This window comes from Gastrolobium bilobum, unplaced genomic scaffold, assembly GCF_033153095.1.
Source record: "Gastrolobium bilobum isolate Gb01-03AN ecotype WA unplaced genomic scaffold, APGP_CSIRO_Gbil_v1 utg5129, whole genome shotgun sequence".
NCBI lineage: Eukaryota > Viridiplantae > Streptophyta > Magnoliopsida > Fabales > Fabaceae > Gastrolobium > Gastrolobium bilobum.
The window spans coordinates 148,478-171,742 of NW_026897155.1; the positions used below are offsets into that span (position 1 = coordinate 148,478).

The 23,265-nt window shown below is 34.4% G+C and overlaps 1 protein-coding gene and 1 long non-coding RNA gene across 2 annotated transcripts; one reads left to right on the forward strand and one right to left on the reverse strand.

Annotated features, from left to right (window-relative positions):
• The first annotated feature begins 534 nt into the window (after positions 1 to 534).
• Positions 535 to 14,314, forward strand: LOC133304581 (uncharacterized). The gene is made up of 4 exons (XR_009750615.1): positions 535 to 771; positions 9,208 to 9,297; positions 10,774 to 10,992; positions 13,986 to 14,314. It is a non-coding gene; the product is annotated as an uncharacterized LOC133304581 (long non-coding RNA).
• LOC133304562 (transcription repressor MYB5) lies at positions 11,974 to 13,580 on the reverse strand. Its single transcript, XM_061504607.1, has 2 exons — positions 13,187 to 13,580; positions 11,974 to 12,888 (listed from the first exon to the last, which is right to left on the reverse strand). The coding sequence occupies exons 1-2, from the start codon at positions 13,510 to 13,512 to the stop codon at positions 12,216 to 12,218; spliced, it is 999 nt and encodes a 332-aa protein (XP_061360591.1). The 5' UTR covers positions 13,513 to 13,580; the 3' UTR covers positions 11,974 to 12,215.
• Positions 14,315 to 23,265: the final 8,951 nt, after the last annotated feature.

Below are 23,265 nucleotides of genomic sequence, written 5' to 3' on the forward strand. Positions count from 1 at the left end.
AAATATGATATTCTGTTAAGAAAAAATTGCCTTATGATCTCAAGTGTTAAGAAACAGCTTCTATATTTTCGGCTTCTATTTTTTTTTATCCTAAATCAATTCCCTCTCACTTTAAATTTTTAGTTTTTACATATTTTTAATAAACGCTTATATACCAATATATTATTCCATTTTCACTTTTTTTTTTTAAAAAAAAAATAAGTTAGTTGAGTTCAACATTGCTTTAATCAAATATTAATATAATGGATATGACACTTGGTGTGTTAGAACCTTAGATGGCGTGTATTGTGCGTGAGTTGTTATGGTGCTGCTCATGGACTCTGCCACTGCGAACAATGCCGAAAGGAAAGTTGGTTTGGCTGTTCGGCTGGTCCTAAGAACGTTTGGTTGGTCTTCGTCACTGATTTGGTCAATGAATCTTACCTTCTTAGTTTAGGACCAGGACCCCCCCACCCCAATCTAACGGTCAAATCTAAATCATAGATATTCTGCTGCTCCTATGATAAACATACATACATGCCTGCATGTCACCAAACAGACTATCAGAAAAAAATAAATTCATCACTCCTCAACTTTCCCTTCTCCACATTATATACAACGCCACTGAACGATCCAATATTTTGTTTTTAAAAGGAGAGTCCAAATTGAGCTGGTATTGGTTGGGAGAGTATATGAAGATGGGAGGACTCTCAAAAGAAAATGCGTGAATTCCAACCATGAGATGAATATCGCCCAACTTTGATTTTTCCGACCCCCGTTACATGTTTTCCGGTGAGTCTCCGTCATTCAATTATATTATCTATTATGCATTACGCATTAATTAATTAAACGCATACTTTCGTTAATACTTGTGTTTGTGTTTTAATTTTCCAACTCTACGCATATATGAGCTATTCCTATCTTTTCGTTTGGGCAATAATTACTATTTACCTTGATCGTTATTTGTTTCTGCTTCTCCTCCTGCATGAATATAACAAGATATGCAATGTGAATAAACTAATTCAGATATATTAGAATCCGTTTGTAGGATAAAATTGGAATTATAATTTAAAATTTCAATTTCATTTTTAATTTTGTCAGAATTCTAATTAATTAAGAATAATCTTTGTTGTGGTTTGGACTAATAAAAATTAAGATATAAAATTATAATTCTAAACTAAATTAGAATTGTGTTGGAAAAGTCAATAGCGATAGTAATCAAATGAGACTAACGCTGACAGTAAGGCAAGGCAAAGTTGTAGTTTGAGAACACCAACGACTACAGTAGTTAGGGGTATAATGGTCAATTTCAAGACAAGTCAAGCACTTCAAAGATAAAACTCAATTCTGACTTAAAAAAAAAAACAGTGATGCTTAGTTTTTGTTCATTTATTTGAAGGAGCCAAATTTAAAACTTGGAATTAACTTCTTAATAATATGAAAACTTGTTTATTTTGGTTGGAACTTAATTATTTCCTTTTTTATCAATTTTTTTATTGAAATATTTTCAAGTTTATTAGTTTATTACTTATTAAATATTTTTATATTAGAAGAGGAAATAAAGATTAGAAGAGAATGAAAGTAAAATAATATTTGAATATGAAAAATTAGGTAATTATGATTCTCTATATAAATTATAATTTATTAAGTAATAAGAATATAAAAATATTGTTATTTTTTATATTATTTTATTTAAATGAAATTATCATTTTTTGTCATTTTATATATGTGCATGAGACAAATTGTCTCATACACACACATAAAAGTAGGGGAGATCCAATGAGAAGAAGATAAAAAAAATAAAAATAAATGAGTCACACTTAATTATTATTATTATTATTTTTTTTAGTTACCCAACCCTAATTATCTCTTTGAGACGAGTTGACTCCCTCCGGTATCCCCACGAGCTTCGACTCTTTGAGCCGGCTATGGGACTAATCCGGAGTGCGGGGGAACAGTGATGGCTAAAGATTCAGCCCCCTCCCCAAGAATGCATTCAGCGGGAATCGAACACATATCCAACCCCACTAATTATTTTTTTATGTGTGCGTATAATTTTGTCTCATAAGAAATTATATTCCTTTTATATATACACACTTACACGAATTATTAATATCAAACTTATGAAACTTAGCTTGATTCATTTATATAATTGACTCTAAGGTTCGAAGTTTAATCAAACATTTGAGAACTCAAACTTAAATAGTTTACGAATAACCTAACTAATTTACATTCATACATAGCATCAGTTATCGTCCACTATGAAGGTTAAGAGGCTGTCGATGGTTATATATTGAGTGCAAACATAAAGGTGAATTGACTGGTCTATCAAAAATATATAGCAACCGTTTTGTTTTGTTTTTCTTAATTACAAAAATTGATTGATCTATCATGGGAATAGTTCAACAATATAGAATATTCCGTGCATTAAATGTATATATGAAATACAGGTTAAACATAAAAAATAAAAAATAAATAAAAAGTATTTATAAGGGGTTAGTTTAATTGATAAAAATATATTTTGCTGATGATAAAAAATTAATTTTAAAAATCTCAAAAATTAATGTAACTGATAGAAGATTAATTTGTTTGTGATTTATAAATATCTCATTGTGTTAGCGTTGATTGAAGAAATTTGAGCATTGATTAAATAGACTAAAAAAAATTAAAATTCTTGGTTGAATAAATAACTAATTAAAGAAGGAAATAATAATTTAATTTTATACATAAAATCAATAAATATATAACAAAATAGAAATAAATACATGATTACCTAAAAAAAGGTCAATAGAAGTTATCCTAATTTTTTTTTATATAAAAAATCAAATTTGTTATAGCACTGCAGAGTGTAAATGGTTGTACAATTTGAACAGAAAAAAACAAAATGTAATTATTAAGACTGTACAACCATTGTAGAATTTTGGTGTGTGTATATATATATATATTTTAACTCTCTTGACATATATTTATTTTTTATCATCTTAAATTATGTTGTTTTATTTATTTATTTTATTATATTAATTTATTCATCTTTAAATAATTATGATTTTATTTTTTTTATTTTTTTATCACCATTAATTTATTTTTGTATGACTATGATTTAGTAGCTGGAGATAAAAGTATCTCAAATAACTTGATACGACAAGTCCATATATATACGGGAAAATATAATCTTATGTTGTAGGAGAATGTTTTTTTCTCCTACACATATATCGATTTCCGTGTTTTTATTTATTTTTTATTTTTCTATAATGGGTGGATTTCACACATGATTGTCTCTATAGCATAAACAAGTTTCTCTCGTATTGCATGAGATTAATAAAGCTATATATATATTTATTTAATTGGCTGTATTAAATTAATAATAGATACAATATTATTTTAAAACAGAAAAATAAAGTCTTGTTTTTGGGTCACAAAGTAGGGAACTAACTTCTGTCAAACATAAATTGTACTGTAAAATCAAATAGACATAGTACCATTTCCGTATGTAGAATAAAAAAATCAACTAGACGGTCAAAACAGTTTCCAAATTTGAAGCAAATCATCTACCAATCAAATATTTCTGTTGGTGGCAAAGACTAGTAGTTTGAGACTTTTAGTTGAAGACATTTTTGTTAGATCAGTTGTCAGTTGTCACCTCCCATCAATTGAGAATAGTCAGATTTTATAACTGCTCCGAAGGATGTAATTGATAATTTTCTTTATGAAATAATGTCTATACAGACATTTAACATTTATCAAAGTGTCTATATAGATATGTACATGCTTTCCTAATTTAGGCACTAATGAATAATAGATTTTGATATTTTTTTTTTTTTGGTAAATAGATTTTGATATTTTATGTGAACTCAACATGAATCTGACTAACTCACAAAAAAAAAAAAAAAATTCCAACAGCAGACCTAAAGACTATAGGGTGTCTGAAATTTATTCGTCTATTTAGTATAATCAAGTTAAATTTCAATCTAACAAATTTATTGTCGAATTGTTCCTGCTGATGTAATATCAGTAATATATGTATGTAAGTTCTGATATATATATATATATATATATATATATATATATATATAGAGAGAGAGAGAGAGAGAGAGAGAGAGTGTGTTTGATGTTTGTCATTTTAAATGACTTAAGTTATGTCATTTTAGGAAAGAGATAGATACAAGAAATGAAAATCATGGAAGAGAGAAAGTGGGTGTTTTTTTAATTTAAATTTTAAATAAATTTTTTTATTTTGTGTCTATCTCTCTCCTAAAATGACATAACTTTATGTCATTTAAAATGACAAACATTTTTCTCATATATATATATATATATATATATAGTTCCTGATATATAGTTTATGGGAAAAGTATTTTTCTTTTTAAATGATACAACTTGCGTCATTTCACTCTCACAAAGAGGTGAGACCCACATTTTTTTTGTCCACTCTCTCTTCCCTTTTATCTATCTCTTTCTCTCACTTAAAATAACACAATTTTACATCCTTTGAAATGATACACACTTTTTCATAGTTCATTTAAACAATTTATGGTTGTCGATCCTCTGTTTCCCTTTGTTTGGTAAGTTTAGCCATCCTAGGCTAGCTCCTAGCTGACTGGCTCTGGCGAGAGACAACTATTCTGGGACCTCAAACGTGGCATGTGCACACACTTCCAAGTTCTAACTACCGTCTCTCTCTCCCTTTCTATCTCTGTGTGTATTTTTTTCTCTTTTTTTTTTGTACATCAAAAGGGCAAACCAAAAGAAAGAAACTACATTGGAGAGGAGACAGAGTCCAAAAACGGGCTCATCTCAGCAGGACACTCAGGAAGCATTAGGAAAGACTCACTGCCAGAGTTGGCAAGCTTAGCAAGATGGTCTGCACCCAAGTTACAATCCCTTCCCACATGATTGAATTTGAGATGCCAATCCAGAGTTCACAACCTCTTAATGCTGTTAACAAGTTGATGCTTGCAGCAATCTTCCTTATCAAACTTTATAGGTTGAACAACAAAGAGGTAGTCGCTTTCAACCATAAGGCATTGAGCCTTTTTATCCAAAGCAACACAAAGACCTATGTAGATGGCCCATAACTCAGGAATGAGGGGAGAACAAATCCCAATTTTATACAAAAAATTGGTTATCCAAGAGCCAAAAGCATCTCTTATAAGGCCACTATATGCGGCTACCTCAGGGTTTTTCTTGACAGAGGCATCCACATTTAACTTCCACCAACCTTGAGGGGGAGCAGACCAGGTAACTCTCGGCAAAGCAGCAGGAGGGAGTTATGGGTCAAGGGCCTGTTAATATGACAGCTATAGATATCTCCAATGAAGGAAGAAATTATAATAATGGGATTATTTGGTTTGGGAACAATGGGTCATGTGTCTCATTATTACGCCATTTCCACAAGAACCAAATGGATGACACAAAGATGTCCTTCTAGTTAAGGAGTTGGTTATGAGGCCAATCATTACTCAAATTTTTCTTTATCCAATCCCCAATAGATAAGGATAAGAAATCGGAAGGGATATTACCTGAGAACCAAGCAGACCAGAGAGGGACAACCTTACTACAGTCACGAAGCACGTGAGAGATGTTTTCCTCTTGATTGGCACAAACATGGCAGAATGAGGATCCTCCCCACTTGCCCATGTGATTTTTTGTGATTATGCGACCATGATACACCATCCAAACAAAAGAACGCAGCCTTTGAGGGCCTTTCCAATTCCAAATATGGTTCCAGGTTGGGTCAAGATCAAGCTTATCAAAATCCATCAAATTATTGTAAACTAATTTGACCATATTCTTTTGAGGCACATGGCTTTTCCAAGTCAAACTGTCTTCACCCCTTCCCTCGAAGGAGGGAGGATGGCACGAATGGACTGCATCACCTCCGTGGGAAGGTTTCTGTTAAGTTCCTCAAATCTCTAGTCCCCAATTATATGATCCACCATGTCAGCTACTTTGGTTTCTACATCAAAAGGGAGTTAGGTATCTGAAACAAAATCGAGAAGAGGTCTATTAAAGTGTGTCCACATGTCTTGCCAGAAAAGGATATCTTCCTCACAACCAACATCCCACTGGAGGTTGGTGAGGAAATCGTTCCACACACGACCCACTCCCTTCCAAAGGTTGGAGTCGTAGGGTTGCACCTTGATTTGTCTTCTAAGATCAAGGTTCCTCTCATATTTGCCAAAAAGAAACCTGCACCCATAAAGCTTCTTTGTTGTTGATCATTCTCCATGCCACTTTGTGTAAGAAGCCTGAATTATGGGCCCTGAGATTATGGATGCCCAACCCACCAACTTTCTTAGGCTTGCACAACGTTTCCCAAGCCACAAGATGCATTTTTTTCTTCTCAAGAGTGTCTCCCCATATAAAATGACGTTGGATTTGCTCAAACTCACTACAAACCGATAAGGGGAGGGAACCATATTGCATATGATAAACTGGGATTGTGCTTAGAACAAAATTTACCAGGGTTACTCGACCAACAAAAGAAAGGAGTTGGCTTTTCCAGCTAGATAGTTGAGACTTAACCCGATTGAGAACACTGGAATAATCCCTCCTCTTCCCTTTACCATGTTAAAGCATAGCCCCTAGGTACTTTCCTAATGAGTTAGCAGCCTTGAAGCCACTTGCTTGGGTAATTGCTTCCTTAACATAGGGATTAGTATTACGAGAGAAATAGATCAATGTCTTTTCTATGTTGACCAATTGACCAGACATATCACAAAACTCTTTCAGGCAGCCCATCATCACTTCTAATTGGCCTATGCTAGCTTCGTCAAAAAGAACTAAATCATCTGCAAACATAAGAATAGATATAGACAGACCTTTCCTCCCAGCCTTCATGGGAATCCACTAGTTATTTCTGGCAGATTCAGTAATCAAATGGGAGAGTTTATCTATACAGAGAACAAATAAGTAGGGAGAGAATAGGTCCCCCTGATGAATACCCCTAGTAGGCAAAAATTGCCCAAAAGAACTACCGTTCCACATTACCTTGAACTTGGAAGAGGTGCTAATGCACTAACAAAATGAGATGGAATTCCTGCTTCAATCAGAATATTATTGACAAACCCCCAATTTAAGTGGTCATAAGATTTAGCAAGGTTTATCTTAATAGAGATGTAAGTCTTCTTACCTGTGAGCCTATTCATTAAGTGAGTCATCTCTTGAGCTATGATCATATTGTCATGAATGATGCGCCTATGAATGAAGCTTGATTGAAATGGAGATATAAGCTTTTTCACCACCGATTTCAGACGGTTGACAAGGATTTTGGTGAGAGCCTTGTAGTTGTGCAGCACAATGCACAAAGCTATAGGTCTGAGTTGATCCACTCTTTCTGGTTTCTCAATTTTAGGGTTAAGGACAAGCAAGGTCTCATTGAACCTGTGAATTTCATTCGGATTGTCGAGGAGAAACCAGATATCATGATGCACTTTACCAGACAGAAACCCCAGTTGCTCTGAAAGAAGGCCGCAAGGAACCCATCTGGTCCAAGGGCCTTATTAGGTCCTATTTGGAAGATAAAAGACTTAATTTCTTCATCAAGGACCTGTTTGCAAAGATCCTGCATCTCATGCAACTCAATTTGGGGCTAGTTCACAACTGTAGTCCTCCAACTTCTAGTGGGTTGGTCTTCAGAGAAAAGTTTAATGTAGAAGTTGGTGGTCATCCTCTTGAGAGCTGACTCGCTTTTGATCCAAATTCCTGCTTCATTTTTTAGAGCCGAAATTTTATTCCTTCTTTTCCTCGAAATGGCAGAGGTATGGTAGAATTTTTTGTTGCGGTCCCCGTCCCTAATCTAGGTATATCTGGAGTTTTGGTACCACAGTTGCTTTTCAAGATCCGGAATCTCCTCAAGTTCAGATCTAAGCTCTATATCCAGGTTCTCCAAAAAGATGTTGCTTTCATTCTCCAGGCTTATTTGTATGCCATCCAGTCTACGAAGGATAGATGCTTTCTTTTTGGTGATTACGCCAAACGTATTGTTGTTCCAGTTCTGAATTCGAAGAATGGGAACAAGCTCAATCAGGTTATCAGCTGTGTCATCTTCTTTTTTCCAATTTTCATCCAGCACCTGTTTGAAATTGGGATGCTCCAGCCAGAGAGGGAAGAAACGGAAGGTTTATTTTCCCAAGAATTTGAATCTTTAAATAGAGAAATGAGAATAGGGTTATGATCAGAGGAAATTCAAGAGATTACCTGAAAGATAGCTTCCTCAAATGCAAGCCTCCATTGACCATTAGCCACTGCTCTGTATAACCGTTGGATGGACAGAAATCAATGGTTAAGATGGAGAGTAAGAGTCAAATGATCTCTCCCCTATATATATATATATATATATATATATATATATATATATGGACAAGAACATTTTACTCCAGTGTAAGTTACACTCTCAATCTTATCCATTGATCTCACTTATATCTAAGAGCTCTAATTTTTTAATAATATGAGTCATTGGATACAAGTGGATCAATGGTCAAGATTGAGTGTAAGACTTCTAACTCTTACACCGGTGTAAGAATATCATGTTCTATATATATATATATATATAGAGAGAGAGAGAGAGAACTTACATAAATGGGTAGTGAGTAACATAGGGATGAACCTTGGTTCAGGACATCCTATTTCTTCCTATGGATATTTTGGTGCTATTTCTTAGTATGGATTTGAATGCATCCAAACATGCTTACATTTATCATAGTTGAGTTCTATCTCTTTATGAGTGATCATTAATTTTTTTATCATGAACTTCAAAAATACATTTGATTAGCTTAACATTCAAACCCATTATTGGATTAGACAGATTTATTAAAATTTTGAACACCGATTGACATCTATTAAAAAAACAATTTTTTGTTTTTTTAATAAAATAAAGATAACAATAATTTTAATTAATAAATAATATCTTACCACGTATATTGAATTTTATATTTTAAATGAGTGTGTCATATGGATAATATTAACCACTTATTATTAAAGAAAATTACAGTACTCATACAAAACAGAAGGGCGCTAATAAGCGAGCTAGATTGGATTCAAAGAAGCTTCCATACTAAAATTAACATTATAAAATAATATTGACTGTTTTATTGCTTTCTGGATCTATACTTCAAAACCTACTTAGTAAAAATTTTCATCAGTTCTTAACATTTATGAGCAAAATATATATAAATATATATATATATATAACACTAATGTGCATACTTTTGTGGATAATACAAATAGATACATGAGAAGCAATCATAGTGAGTGGCAATGCACGAGATATAGCGAAAACCTTGTGACTGTTCAAATATCAATGCTTCTATCCGTGAGGTATGTCTGAAATCTCTTCTTAAAAAGGCTGATATATATTATTTTTTAATACTTCACTTTATTGTTTGGAAAAGTATTTTTCTATTTATTAGAGATAAAGTTATCGAGCTCAAAATGACATCGTTTCGAAGTTATAAGATTAAAAAATTATAAAGATAAAGACTAATATAATCCTGTAATATATTAAAATTACAAAAATATCTTGATTTTCGTTTCAAAATAATGTCCTTTTGAGCTCACTGGATCTCCATTGACCAGAGAGATCATTTGCCCTTATTACTTAGTTACAGAATACTTAAAAAAAAAAAAAAAACTACATAAAGTAGAAATATTTTCTTAACACAAAAACTAGGAACTATTGACTCGACGCTGGTTTCATTGCTTCGTATATATTGATTTGAGTCTTCTAGCTAGGTATAAGATTTGGAGTAATCGCGAGTCTAAATAGTTTATTAGAAATATAAAAAAAAGAGAGAGAGAAAGACTTAGCTTAAGCTATGCTGCCATACGCAAATAACAGAAAAGTTAAATATAAAAAGTAGAAATACAGAATACTTCTTTCCGATGTATATATGGTGCTTAAAACATGTTCCAGTATATGACATTAGTTATTGCTTCACATTATATCTCAAAACACTGCACCTCTAATTATGCTAAAAAGGCAGAAAAACTTCAGACATGGTGTGTTTATTAGAGCATGCAGAAGTGTACGTACTATCACGACAGGCATATTCAATATCTTGAATGAAATTATCTTGAATGTATAACAAATAGGACCAAATAATGGTAGCTTGACGCCAAAAAACTGATTAGGTGGGAGTGAGACCATGTGTTTGATCCTCCCTAATACCATCGGTTTAAAATTTTAATCTCGAGACCCGAAGACTAGTCTCTAAGCAATGAAATGATTGAAATATTTCAAAAAAAAAAAAAAAAACAAGTAGGATCTATCTCTTTATGTATACATACAAACCAATTTTTGGCTTTCTTATTTGGAGTAACTTTTTTTTTTTCCAGGTTACTTATTACAAATATGCTCATGAGAAACAGACACCTTGTCAACTTCCATTTATACGTGTTTCTATTTTTCTCACAAACTCAGCACCCTCACTTCTACCAATTACCTCATGCTATATGTAGACATTTATAAGAAAAAAACAACACTGACCAGATAATTTAGAACTCTATAAAAAAAGAGAATCGTCTTAGGTATTCAAGCCTTGCAAAACCTTTTTTATTCTTTAAAAACTTTACTCGATATTGTAGATGCCTTGCTTCTTTATAATTGAGGTTTTAACTTTAACTTCGGAAATTGTCTTTTTAAAACCGATTTGTCTTCTGCTTTTCCAAGAGCATATAATCCACTCATGAGATTAATGTGGATCTTGATTTGTACTTACGCTTGACAATGTAAAGAATGATTTGTGTTAAATAAGGAAGAAGAAGAATGATTTGTGTCTCTTCAACTTTGTTCAGCTAGAAGAGCTGTTTCCACCGAGCTAACCTCTTCACAAAGGCAATATAAGGGAATGCAAACTTCAAGAAACTACACAGATCATCAACATTCATATTCTAGTGTTTAGCAAATAATGGCGATAACGACATCAAAACAGACCAGATAACGAGGTGGAATCCTTTGAGAAAAAGACTGAAGATCACGAATGCAAATATGTGCTTTCAAATGTGAAGATGAAGGTAAATTGATACTTTCAGTCTTGACGAAATTGTTAAAAGTAATAATTAGAAATTGAAGAGTTGTGTGGATAGTCATGCATGTATATGCATTTTGTATTTATTTCAAAGAAATAAAGCATTATATAATTAAGGCTATGGTGTAGTAATTAATTATAGATGAAATCTCAGACTGTTTATAGCTTTAGTATGAATGGAACTTTTTTATATATACATATTAAAAATAGGAGACTTTAGCCTTGTATCAAGTGTGTCAAGAAATATAATAATGTCATATTTATTTATAGATTTTCTCTACCTCCAACACAAATATACATCACATGCATTGGTTATATTATACATATGATTATCAAATAAATCCGTCACATTTGAACTAATGAGGTACAACTCTACATTCTTCATACTTTTCGTTTCCCATTATTCTACATCTTTAAAAAAAGATTTTATATACTTTTTATATTGAGTGAAGCCTTGAAGATTCTTATATACTATTATGTAATAAAGTATTATCACATCTTGTAATGAATTTAACATCTTACATATATTACCAAATTCATTAAATGTTATACCAATATATCGTTAGATAACAATGTAAATTAAGCTTTTTTTTTGTTTTTTCTGCAGTTAATGCAGATAATTAAGTTATCTGGATTAAGCCCAAAACGATGTCATTTGAGGGCAGAAATCAAGGTGTTTTTGTAATATTAATTTATTTCAGAGTTATAATATTCTTTATAATTATAATTTTTTAATATTTCAACACCAAAACTATGTCATTTTGTAAGTAAAATGCAGATAACTTATATGGAGAAACATTTTTCTGTTTATATTAATAGTCAAAATTAAACTATTAAGAAGTTTGTCTTTTAAACGATAAAGAAGTAAGTTTGATTGTAAGAGACTAGTAGTATCAAAAGATTTCGATCCACTCCAGCTTACATAAATAAATTAAGCAAACACTATAATTAAAGCACAAATCTTAATGTCCACAAAAAAAAAAAGCACAAATCTTAATACATTAATAAAACTGTATACAGCAAGACCAACAAGAGGCAAACATGCATGATATGGAACACCAAATCCAACACACATCCACAGCTAAAGTACAACATATAATAATATAGGAATACATGACAAAATTAATACATATATATATATATATATATATAAATCCCAGTAGTTGAACTCTTGGTAGCTATTAAATTTGATGAAGTAATCAACATGCACTACATATTTGAGAAATGCTTTTGATCGTGATCAAGAACCCTCTTGGGGTTAGGGTCACTTTGGCTGAAAGTAGCAGACATGAGTGGCGATTCCCAGACAACACCAAGGCCGGCATAGGGTGGCGTCGCAGATGCAGTTGTAATTGAAATCAAAGGATCATGATCATGATCATCAGAAGGCAGTGCTGATTGCAGGTGTTGCTGGGCAGCAAAAGCATCCTCATTGATCAATGAATTGAGGAAGGAAGAAAAGACATCGTCAGAACAATAATTTATATCATCATAATCCTCATTGTTTGGGGTAAGTAGTTGATCATTGGTTCTAATTAAGCCCATTGTAGAGACATCATCGGCTGGATTAAGATTGTTGTTAGTTACGATATTCCCAGCTGTCGGAGCTTGTTGTTCATGATCATGATGATGATGATGATGGAGAGAAGTAATGAGATGATTATGATGGAGAGCAGAAGGGGTTTGGTGAACCTTGGCGGTTGGGGGTTTGGGTACTTTGGATGAATGATTAGAAGGTGAAGGAATAGATGGTGGGTTGAGAGGCTTGTGGGTTCTTGGATCAATCCCTTGGTTTATGAGCTTCTTGCTGAGATGTGTGTTCCAGTAGTTCTTTATCTCATTATCTGTTCTTCCCGGTATTCTACCAGCTATCAAAGACCATCTGTTATGTTACATTAATTGGAATATACAATTATTAGTAATATTCGATCTGATTAATTGTTAGAATAGAATATCAATTATTAATTAAGGAAAACGAAGCCATATATATATATAGAGAGAGAGAGAGAGAAAAAATGGGGTAAGTACAGTAAACCCTAGCTAGTTAATAGATAGATAGATATATATGACTATAACCTAACCCTAACTAAGAAATGGTACTTGCGATCGATGGGAAATTGTTGATGAGAGAGAAACCCTAGCTAGCAGAAGAAGATAGATAGATAGATAGATAGATATACCGGTTGCCGAGGAGGCGGTGGAGGCGGAGGATGAGATCTTCCTCGTCGGGGGCGATCTGGCCGCGCTTGACAGAAGGGCGGAGATAGTTCATCCAGCGGAGGCGACAGCTCTTGCCGCAGCGGAGGAGGCCAGCTCTCTTGGGAAGTGTTCTCCAACGACCTTCTCCTTCTTTCCTTATATAATCGGCTAACACCTCGTCTTCCTCAGGAGTCCATGGCCCTCTCTTCAAACCCACCTTAATGCAGCATGGAGTTATAGTACTACTGCTGCTGCCACCACCACCATTACTATTCTTCTTCTTATTTGTTGAACCCGGGTTCCTCATCTCAATTCCAATTTCTCAATTAATCCTTTATAACAACAACTATTATATATACTCAGTTTGAGAGTGCGTCTGTGTTCGAGAGATAGAGATGGTCTGTTATAAATTCATATGTTTCTCTTATATCCCTCATTTCATTGCTTCACAATCCAAATTCACTAACACGCGCTCAGGGTCAGCCCTGAGATCCACGTCTGGCTATGTCACTGCCAACCAAACCTTTTTTGTCTTTTCCTTTTTCCTTTAATAATCTCTCTACTCTTTACTCTTTTTTCTTTTTTCTTTTTTGAAAAAAAAAAAAAAAAAATAATTAAATCTCTCTACTACAAACACTAATCAATGGTTAACTGACCAAAATTTCATTTTTGAATGATTATGATCTTAATTTTATTAATTGTTCAATTAAAAAAAATGTTACATGAGCACGTTTATCCCTCCGTATTATTAATTGCTGTTTTTTTTTTTTTTTTTGACAGGGAATAACTTATGCTATCCTATCGAATCAACTCCATTACATCATGGTTCAAGGATACATATGTCAACCGACCAAACGAATCATGAAGTTTCTTAACAACGAAGGATATATATTGAAAATGACAACTTGGTAAAGGTGTACTAATTAAAAGGGCTGGTTTTGGATTTGGTGACTCTTTTTATCCTCCTGTACAGAGGTAGCTTGGAATTTGGGCCGCGTCGGAAAATACATATGAGAGCTCTAATAAATCTTCTGGACTATTATATTTTCATTTCTTACGGGCCAGGGAGAAAATTGCAACCCAATTCAAATTTTTATTGCAACATAAAAAGGAGAGAGTTCTTTCCAACCTTCTATCCCTTGATGGAAATAAACTCTGCTAAATGGAGTGCGGTTTAATTTAGATCCAATTTCAAAAGAATACTTGCATGATTTTGATTTATGAGCTGTTTAAAATTAATGACTTAAGTTTTAATTTTATACTCATTTAACCACCCAAAAAAAAATTATAGTAAATTATTTTTTATATATTTGATTAAAAATGTATATTGTATGAAAATTGAATAAATAAATATGTATAGAGAGAATCAACTACCAACTAATAAACAAAACATATATGCTATTTAAAATAACTTATTTAGTTATTAAAAAATTGATTTATAATTTATTAGATTACTTGACTTACTTTAAAGTTTATTTCTGTTATGAGGTGCATTTAATTTGTTTTAGTACCATAACGTAGAGCATAAGATACATTGTATGGAGAAAAAATAATTTTTGCATTCGAAGGTCACATTAAATTTCAATTAATTTGAGTTGAGCTTTATGAATTTATTTAAGGAGATAAAAACTCTCCGGCTATTTGCAGCTTATAAAAAAAAGGACGATTATATTGACCAACATTTTTTTTATATAAAATTTATAAATTACACTATTTATTACCGATAAGACACAATATAATTTGTAAGAGTTTGTAAACAAAAAGTGTGTAAATATAACTTTTCCTTATAAAAAAAATTGAAATCTTTTATCGCTTGAACCAAAAAAATAGTTTAATTATACGTATACAACGAGTCGAACATAAATCACGAAGCCCTACTCCACCGTCATGATGGGCAGACATCAATGGCGGAGCCAGGATTGGGGGAAGGGGGCGAATTTTTTTTTTTGGGGCTGAGAAGCATCATATCAGGAAATTTATTTTCTCTGTTTACTCTATGTTTTTCTTCCCACATGCATCTCTTTGTGTTTTTCTCTGTTTTGAAACCGACTCATATCAGAAAAACCTTTCATCGTTCAAAGCCAACGCATTTTCTTGGGTTGAGCAAATTTCTGCACCCAAAGAAACCCCAACAATCACTTTCACAGATGACCTAATTAGAAAAAGAGCCTCTGCTCCCATATTTAAGTCCTGTAACACCCCATATATATCCAGTAATGTTAACATACTATCGTATTAAGCTGCGCTTAATTAAAAATGCGGAATATCTTTTTCTTCTCAATTATGACGTCATTAATCATTACCAACTTGATTACTTACACATTTTCAAAACATCGCCTGTATATACATTGCAATAAACAGCTAACTGAAAAACCTCATTAATTAAAAAACATAAGTATGAGTCTCTAGTCACGGAACTACAATACGTAGACTGGACCATCTAATAGTTTATACAACTCAACTCAAAAGTACTAACAACATAGTGGCATGGACAACTCCCATGCTCACCCAAATAAGGCAACAAAGCCCAACATCAGTCTCAACAACAACAACAACAACAACATAAGCATAAATGACGGAAAACATAAACAGCATCCAATCCAGTCATGGCAGCATAATATGAACAGCACTAAACATCAACTAAGCTCTGGCCTCCTGCCGCCAGAGGCATCAGTCCTCATACTACCTGAACCTGAAATAAGCATTCCCCAAACGTGGGGTGAGATCTCTAAACCAGAAATCTCAGTAAGACAAGGGGTCCTCAAGGATCTTCCACCCCAAGCTCACTTACATGTGCAATATAAGTTCAAAAGCAGTTTATCATCATCAGTTCTAAAATAGTTCAATGCAGCAGATAATCATGTCATGTGTGTCAATTCTATTCTACTAGCCAGAGAAATGCAGGATTTATATACGTCTAATACCCACACATAGTGCAAGACGCCACTTGCATCCACCCCGAATCACTGTCTTGTATGACGCCACATACTTATGCTTACCGTCAAGATGGAACAACACAGGCATATTAAAAGCCATTACACATAAAGCTCAACAACATTTCAAATATTCAAAGCATGTAACCATACCCCCACAGGACATGGTGGAACCACAACATGGCTAAACCGAGGACACGAAAGCTTACCTTGCAAGCTAACACTCCAAGCCAAGAGTCCAACCAATCCTCAAATTCCAAACACAGCAGAATCACAATCTGATATAGACCAATAATGAATCAATAAACATGCACTACAAGCATACAATACAAAGACAATGCCTTTCTTACGTTTTACGTCTTAAGGCTTCTCACCGAGCCATAAACCCTTGATCCATTTATTCTGACTTAGTTAAGTATTTACAGAAGTTCAACTCTATCAAAATAGGGTCCACAAACCCATAGCTCAGTTCTGTATGAACAGTACCTTACTGTTCCTCGAAATCCCAGAATATCCGGATATTTGTCGGGGGCATATCCGGATATCACTCTGCCAATATCCGGATATCCATATCCGGATATTCAGATCCCCATATCTGGATATGCATATCCGAATATTTCGTGACAGAATGCAGTTCTGCATTTCGCGAGATATTCTTCCCAAAGATGGCTCATTTCATGCATCCAGAAGCTTAAACATGCGATTTAAGGTGTGTTTAACAATACCCAACGTTAAGTTATCAACTTTAATCCATTACATGCATCAAGGTTCCATCTTTAAGCATTAAACTCGAGAACAAAGGTTGAGCAACTCACCAAAGCTTCAAACTCAGAAATGGAAGGCTCTTGGAGCTCACAACCAACTCCAAAGGTTCTGACTTGGTCCCAAAACGAAAATGCTAACACAAGCTTAGACCTTTCTACAAAAAGGAAGCTTCTTGAAGCTTCACAAGCCAAGAACAAGAGCTCTCACCAAAGGGACACCAACTCAGCCCCTCAACACCTCACCAACAACATCTACAACTCAGAAACAATCCTCTCAACACCCTCCCAATGCTACACACAAGTGTTTACAAGGAAAAGGAGAAGGAAAATCAAGAGAAAAGTGGTAGCTTGGTCCCAAAATGATGAAGAATGGCAATGAAACAGTGCCAAGCACTCAGCCACCCAAGGAGTCACGTAGGAAAACTAATTTGCCTAGGGTTTTGGGCCAAGCAAGGGTATTTATAGCGGTTTACAACTTAAACACACAGTATTAACTTTAATTGCTATGCTTAGCATTTTAATCCCAAACTCAGGATTCTTAACCTACTCAATTTTACAAGAATTATCATATTTTTCTTATATTTTTCGGAGCACCTTTTCGGTACGCGCTTTTCATAGCCAGTATCAGTTTTTGGCACCAGTTCTCATTATTTTAACTTCAAACTCGTTTTACAAGTCCTATATATTATTCTAGGAATTATCATGAACTTATTATAATTTTTCGGGATACTTTTTCGATACGCATTTATACCGACTAGCAGAACCGGTATCTGCACTTTTCTTCCGAAAAGCGACTTTCATCATTCTTAACCACTTTCTATAATTATTTAAGCCTCATAATAATTATTAGGGTCAATTATGGAATTATTTCCTAATTTCACATATTTAATTAATTAATTTTCTTAATTAACAGTGAGGTTTTTACACCCAAAAAAACCCCAACAATCACTTTCATAGATGACCTAATCAGAAAATGAGCCTCTGCTCCCATATTTAAGCCCCAAAAAGGTGCCTTCTCTGTCATTGCAATCTTGGCTTTGTCCATTGCCAGAGAATGATGAAATCTACTTTGCGGAGCTTGGGGTAAGGGGGGAACCCTAGCTCCCTGGCTCTGTCACTATCTGCATTCATCATCAATGAAAAAAAAATTAAAATTCTTTTTTGGGAGGGGGGACACCCTAGCCCTTCCCTGGCAGACGTGTAAATGGGTCATCTGGTCTAACCGGGACCTACTGCATCAGGTCAAGTTCAACCTATTATATATAGTTAGATAGATCTATGTAGCACCGATATCGACACGGGACACGATACACCACTACACTCCGACACGTTAATTCTAAAAAAATGTTAGATTTTGACACGTTAGGATACATTTTGATATTGAATAATATTTTTAATTTATGTTACATATATTATATTTAATATTCAACAATTTAACAAAAAAAAAAGTTAAACTTATAATACCCATTAATTTTGCAAAGAAACATAAGATATCACAAATATTTATATTAAATTCAATAAAATGGTAATAGTAATCCAACAAATCTAATAGTTAGAACTAAAAACGTAATTCAACCTTTGAACCTTTTTCTGAGTTTCTACAACGCGCGTTGAAGTGTCAGAAAGTGTCGAACACCGGACGTCGGATTTTTTGAAGTGTTAGTGCTTCATAGAGATAGAACATGCTCAGGCCTCAAAAAAAGCATATTTTATGCTAGGTCTATAAACTTACACGTATGCTTATATCATATTATTTATTTTAAATAAAATAAGTAAATTATTATTTAATAATTTTGAATAATAAAGTAAAATTATTTTAATTATTGAATGCCTAATAAACTTAAACACGCTAATAGGCCTAGGTCAAGATGTTTTATTTTGAAATATAGACTATGACAAACTTATAATTTGAGTATATACAAGACCAACAGACTAGGTAAGACTTAAAGTAATTTACACAGACTTTATCTCTTTAAATCAAAGTCTAGCTCAACCCAATCTAATTATACCCCTAGTGATGGGCACTTTTTTTTAAAATAATAATAATAAATTTTGGGTTCATTTTTTCACCTGTAAGTCTCACTAAAAAAAGCCAATATCCGTTGACATATCCGGGTAAAAAAGCCAAATCAATTGACGTGTACTGTTACAGCAGTGAATAATACCATTCATGCAACCTAAGAAACTGATTTCACACATATAAATTTTTCTTAACACTTTTCCTTTCCCATTTCCATTTACATTTTTTATCAAGGAAACAAGTTGCAAGCTCGTTTACATGACACGCGCATATAAAACACCCGCAACTATAAACGGGAATCTGATCAATCCTCGTGTTATCTCTGATCAACCCGCAACATGAGATACGGTATGATACGATTTTTCGACATGTTAATTCGATAAAATGTTATATTTTGACACGTTAAAACACATTTTGATATATTAAATAATATTTTTAATTTATATAGTGTATATTATATTTATTTATTTATTTCCTAAAATAATATGTAGGACTAATGTTTCAAGTTTCAAGTTAAAATAATGAGAACTGGTGCCAGAACTAATACTGGCTATGGAAAAGAGCGTACCGGAAAGGTGCTGCAAAAAATAAAATAAAAATATGATAAATCTTAGAAAAATAAGTAGGTTCAGAATCTCAAGTTTGGGATTAAAATGCTAAGCGTAGCTATTATTGTTAATACTGTGTGTTAATTTAAGTGGACCTATTTATACTTAAGGGCACAATGCCCTAGGTCAGAATTATAACAATCCTACGTGAAGTTTCTGGACCTCTTGGCTGCTGGTCATTCCCTCCTCTTTCCACCTTCACCTCTCTTCCCTTTTGTGATCCAAAGGTGTCACATTTCTCCTTGTTCTCTCCACTTAAACACTTGTGTGAGTGAGGGCTTGCCTTGAGAGTGTGTAGGGGATCTTTTCTGAGTTTAGTTTCAGATTTTGTGAGTTTTGGTTGAATTTCTGAGTTGAGTGAGTTTAGCCATTGTCATGGCATTTTGAGCTCCAAGTTGTGTGCTTTGTGGAGAAAGACACTATCTTGAAGTGTCAAATTCGTGGACCTTAGAAGTCAGTGCTGTGAGACTGTGTTGGAAGCTCCAAGGAGGAGTATTTTTGAGAGATTGTGAAGCCTAAGGTATACCATGATCATAGTTTTGGTGTTTTGATGAGTTTAACTTGTTTAATCCATTAAAAAGAGAAACTTTAACCATTTGAGTAAAAAAATGTGTTTCTGAGTTCATAACATGATAATGAATATCTATTTAGGGAGTCATTTGTAACGTCCGGCCGCTTCAAGAATTAACGACTATCCCCACATACTAACACGAGAATTTTCAGTGTGCTTTTTCCTCACTCGCACACTTCTCGGGAAAACTTCCCATGAGGTCACGCATCCCAGAATTGCTCCAAGTCAAGCACACTTAACTGTGGAGTTCTTCCGATCCGGGCTACTGAAAAGTAAATGCATCTTGTTAGTATAGGTAGTACCAATTAATTCTTATAAGCTATCCCAAACTGTACAGTCTCATACCTGCACAGCCTTTGGAATCCCTCTCTTTCAGGTGTCGATTCGATTCATTCATGCATGTAACCCCCACTGGAAGCCTGTCAGGAGCAGCTCCTTGTTCATGCCATTTCGCACCGGCGATCACTCCCCGCCCTCGTCAGCGCTTGGGATGTTACATGCCCACCAGCTTCCGCCTGGTTCATCCTCGAACCACACCGTACTGGAAGAGAGGCCCTGCTCTGATACCACTTGTAACGCCCGACCGCTTCAAGAATTAACGATTATCCCTACATACTAACACGAGACTTTTCAGTGTGCTTTTTCTTCACTCGCACACTTCCCGGGAAATCTTCCCAGGAGGTCACCCATCCTAGAATTGCTCCAAGTCAAGCACACTTAACTGTGGAGTTCTTCCGATCCGGGCTACCAAAAAGTAGATGCATCTTGTTAGTATAGGTAGTATTAATTAATTCTTATAAGTTATCACAAACTGTGCAGTCTCATACCTGCACAGCATTTGGAATCCTTCTCTTTCGGGTGTCGATTCGATTCATTCATGTATGTAACCCCCCGCTGGAAGCTTGTCAAGAGTCGCTCCTTGTCCATGCCCTTTCGCATCGGCGATCACTCCCCTCCCTCGTCAGCGCTTGGGATATTACATCATTGGACTCCCAATCGCGTTTGGACCCTTAAAATTGGACTTATGCAGAAGAATGCTCGAACTTCTGCATTCTGTCTGATAAGTATTCGAATACTTTTCGTGTAGTATTCGAATACTTATCCCTTGATAGTCGAATACTCCTTGTAATTCTGGAAAGAAAAGTATTCGGATACCTTGAAGAAGTAGTCGAATACTGGGTAGTATTCGAATACTGGGGTGTGGGTATTCGAATACCTTGTGGTATTCGAATACCATGTGGTATTCGAATACCATGTGGTATTCAAATACTTCAGTGAAAGTAGTCGAATACTTTCTGGAGAGCAGGAGTATTCAAATACTCATCGGGGAGTATTCGAATATCTCTTGCAGAAACTGCCTAAAATGACTTAAAATGATATGGAAAGCCTTAATCACTTAATGTAACCTGGAGTAATGGTTATTGATGATTATTTACTGAATAAAGAGATTGTGATTGTGTTGTTTGTGGGCTTCAGCTAGTGTAAGCTCTTGGTTTTGACGTATTGCTTAAGAGGAAAGCTTTCATGTCTTCGGTTTAGCCATTGTTTGTTCCACCATATCCCATGGGGGGATGGTTTACATGCATGATGTGTTTTCATGTACTGTTTTATTGAAATGTTATGGAGTTGTTAAGTGCAAAATGCTTATGATATGTATGTGGTGTTTCGCCTAGCCAGGAAGCCATGGGTGGTCCTGGGGGCGGGTACAGCATGAGCGTGTACTGTGTGGGTAATAGACGTATTCCTGCACTTCTCTGATCAGTAGAATTATTATAACACACACGACATGACTATCTACTGCATTGCACTATTTTGGAACTTATACTGTGTAACTGCTTTTGGAACTTATATTGCACATGTAAATGAGCTTAGGGTGGAAGATCCTTGAGGACCCCTTGTCTTACTGAGATTTCTTGTTTAGAGATTTCACCCCACGTTTGGGGACGCTTATTTCAGGTTCAGGTAACTTGGGGGCGGATGCCTTTAGCGGAAGAAGGCCGGAGTTTAGTTGACTGCTGACATGACTAGATATTGGATGGTGTTTATGTTTCTGTCATGCTTATGTTATTTGATTTGAGACTATTGTTGGGCGTGTTGCCTTATTTGGCGAGCATGAGGTTTGTCCATGCCGCTTTGATGTAGTACCTTTTAGCTTGAGTTGTATAAACTATCAGGGTTGTCCGCTCTACGTGTTGTAGTTCCGTGACTAGAGACACATTTATGCTATTTATATATTGAGGTATTTCGGTTAGCTGTCTTTTTCAATTTACATACAGGCGATGTTTTATGAAATGAATTAAGCAATTCAACTTGGCTAATGATAATGATGTCATAATTGAAAAGAAAAAGAAATTCTGCATTTTTAAATTAAGCGTGACTTAATACGATGATATGATAACAAACCGGATATATACGGAGTATTACAGCCTTCACCACCGGCATCACTCGACAACATCAGAAAACCCGCGAACCAACCCGCGAGCCAGCCCACAAGCATTTTTTGAGCTAACCCGTTATCCATTTTTTCGAACCAGCTCGCAAGTTTTTTTTTTTTTTTAGCCAACCCTAACCCGGCTCGTGTTGGGTTTTCTGGCTCATTTTTTTTCGAGCCAACCCTAACCTGGCTCATTTTTTCGAGCCAAATACGAGTTGGGCCGGGTTGGCCCGTTTTGCCAACCCTATTTGCATACCTCAAGAGACATTAACAGAGAAAAATCACGAGAGGAACGAACAATGTTAATGATGATTTCGTTTAAATGTTCTTTTGTGCAAACAACATCCCTTAAATTATATACAACAAAATCAAATTGTCTAACAAAGTTTTAATTGCCATGAATATGTACCAAATTATATTGATTGCATTTATATTTACCAGTTCACATAACTAATATTTCAAAATGTCTACCGAAAAAAGAAAAAGAAAACTAATACTTTAGAATCATTATATATAAATAAAATCAGCAACTAAGATTAAATATAACACTAAGACCGGTATAAATTAATCATGTCCTATATCTAATGTATTTTACAATACTAACCCATTAACTATTAAAAATGCTTATCATGTCTCGCAACAAAGTTTTGAGCTAAAAACTACGAGTAACGTATATGCAAGTGCTAAAAAGTAAGGTAAGATAATCCATATATTATACTTTTTATTCAAA

Excerpts from the sequence above, each read along its gene's own strand:
- LOC133304562 (XM_061504607.1), bottom strand. The coding sequence starts at position 13,512 with ATGAGGAACCCGGGTTCAACAAATAAGAAGAAGAATAGTAATGGTGGT. Across the intron at positions 12,889-13,186 it reads CACCGCCTCCTCGGCAACCG|ATGGTCTTTGATAGCTGGTA; the intron begins GTATATCTATCT and ends GTAACATAACAG.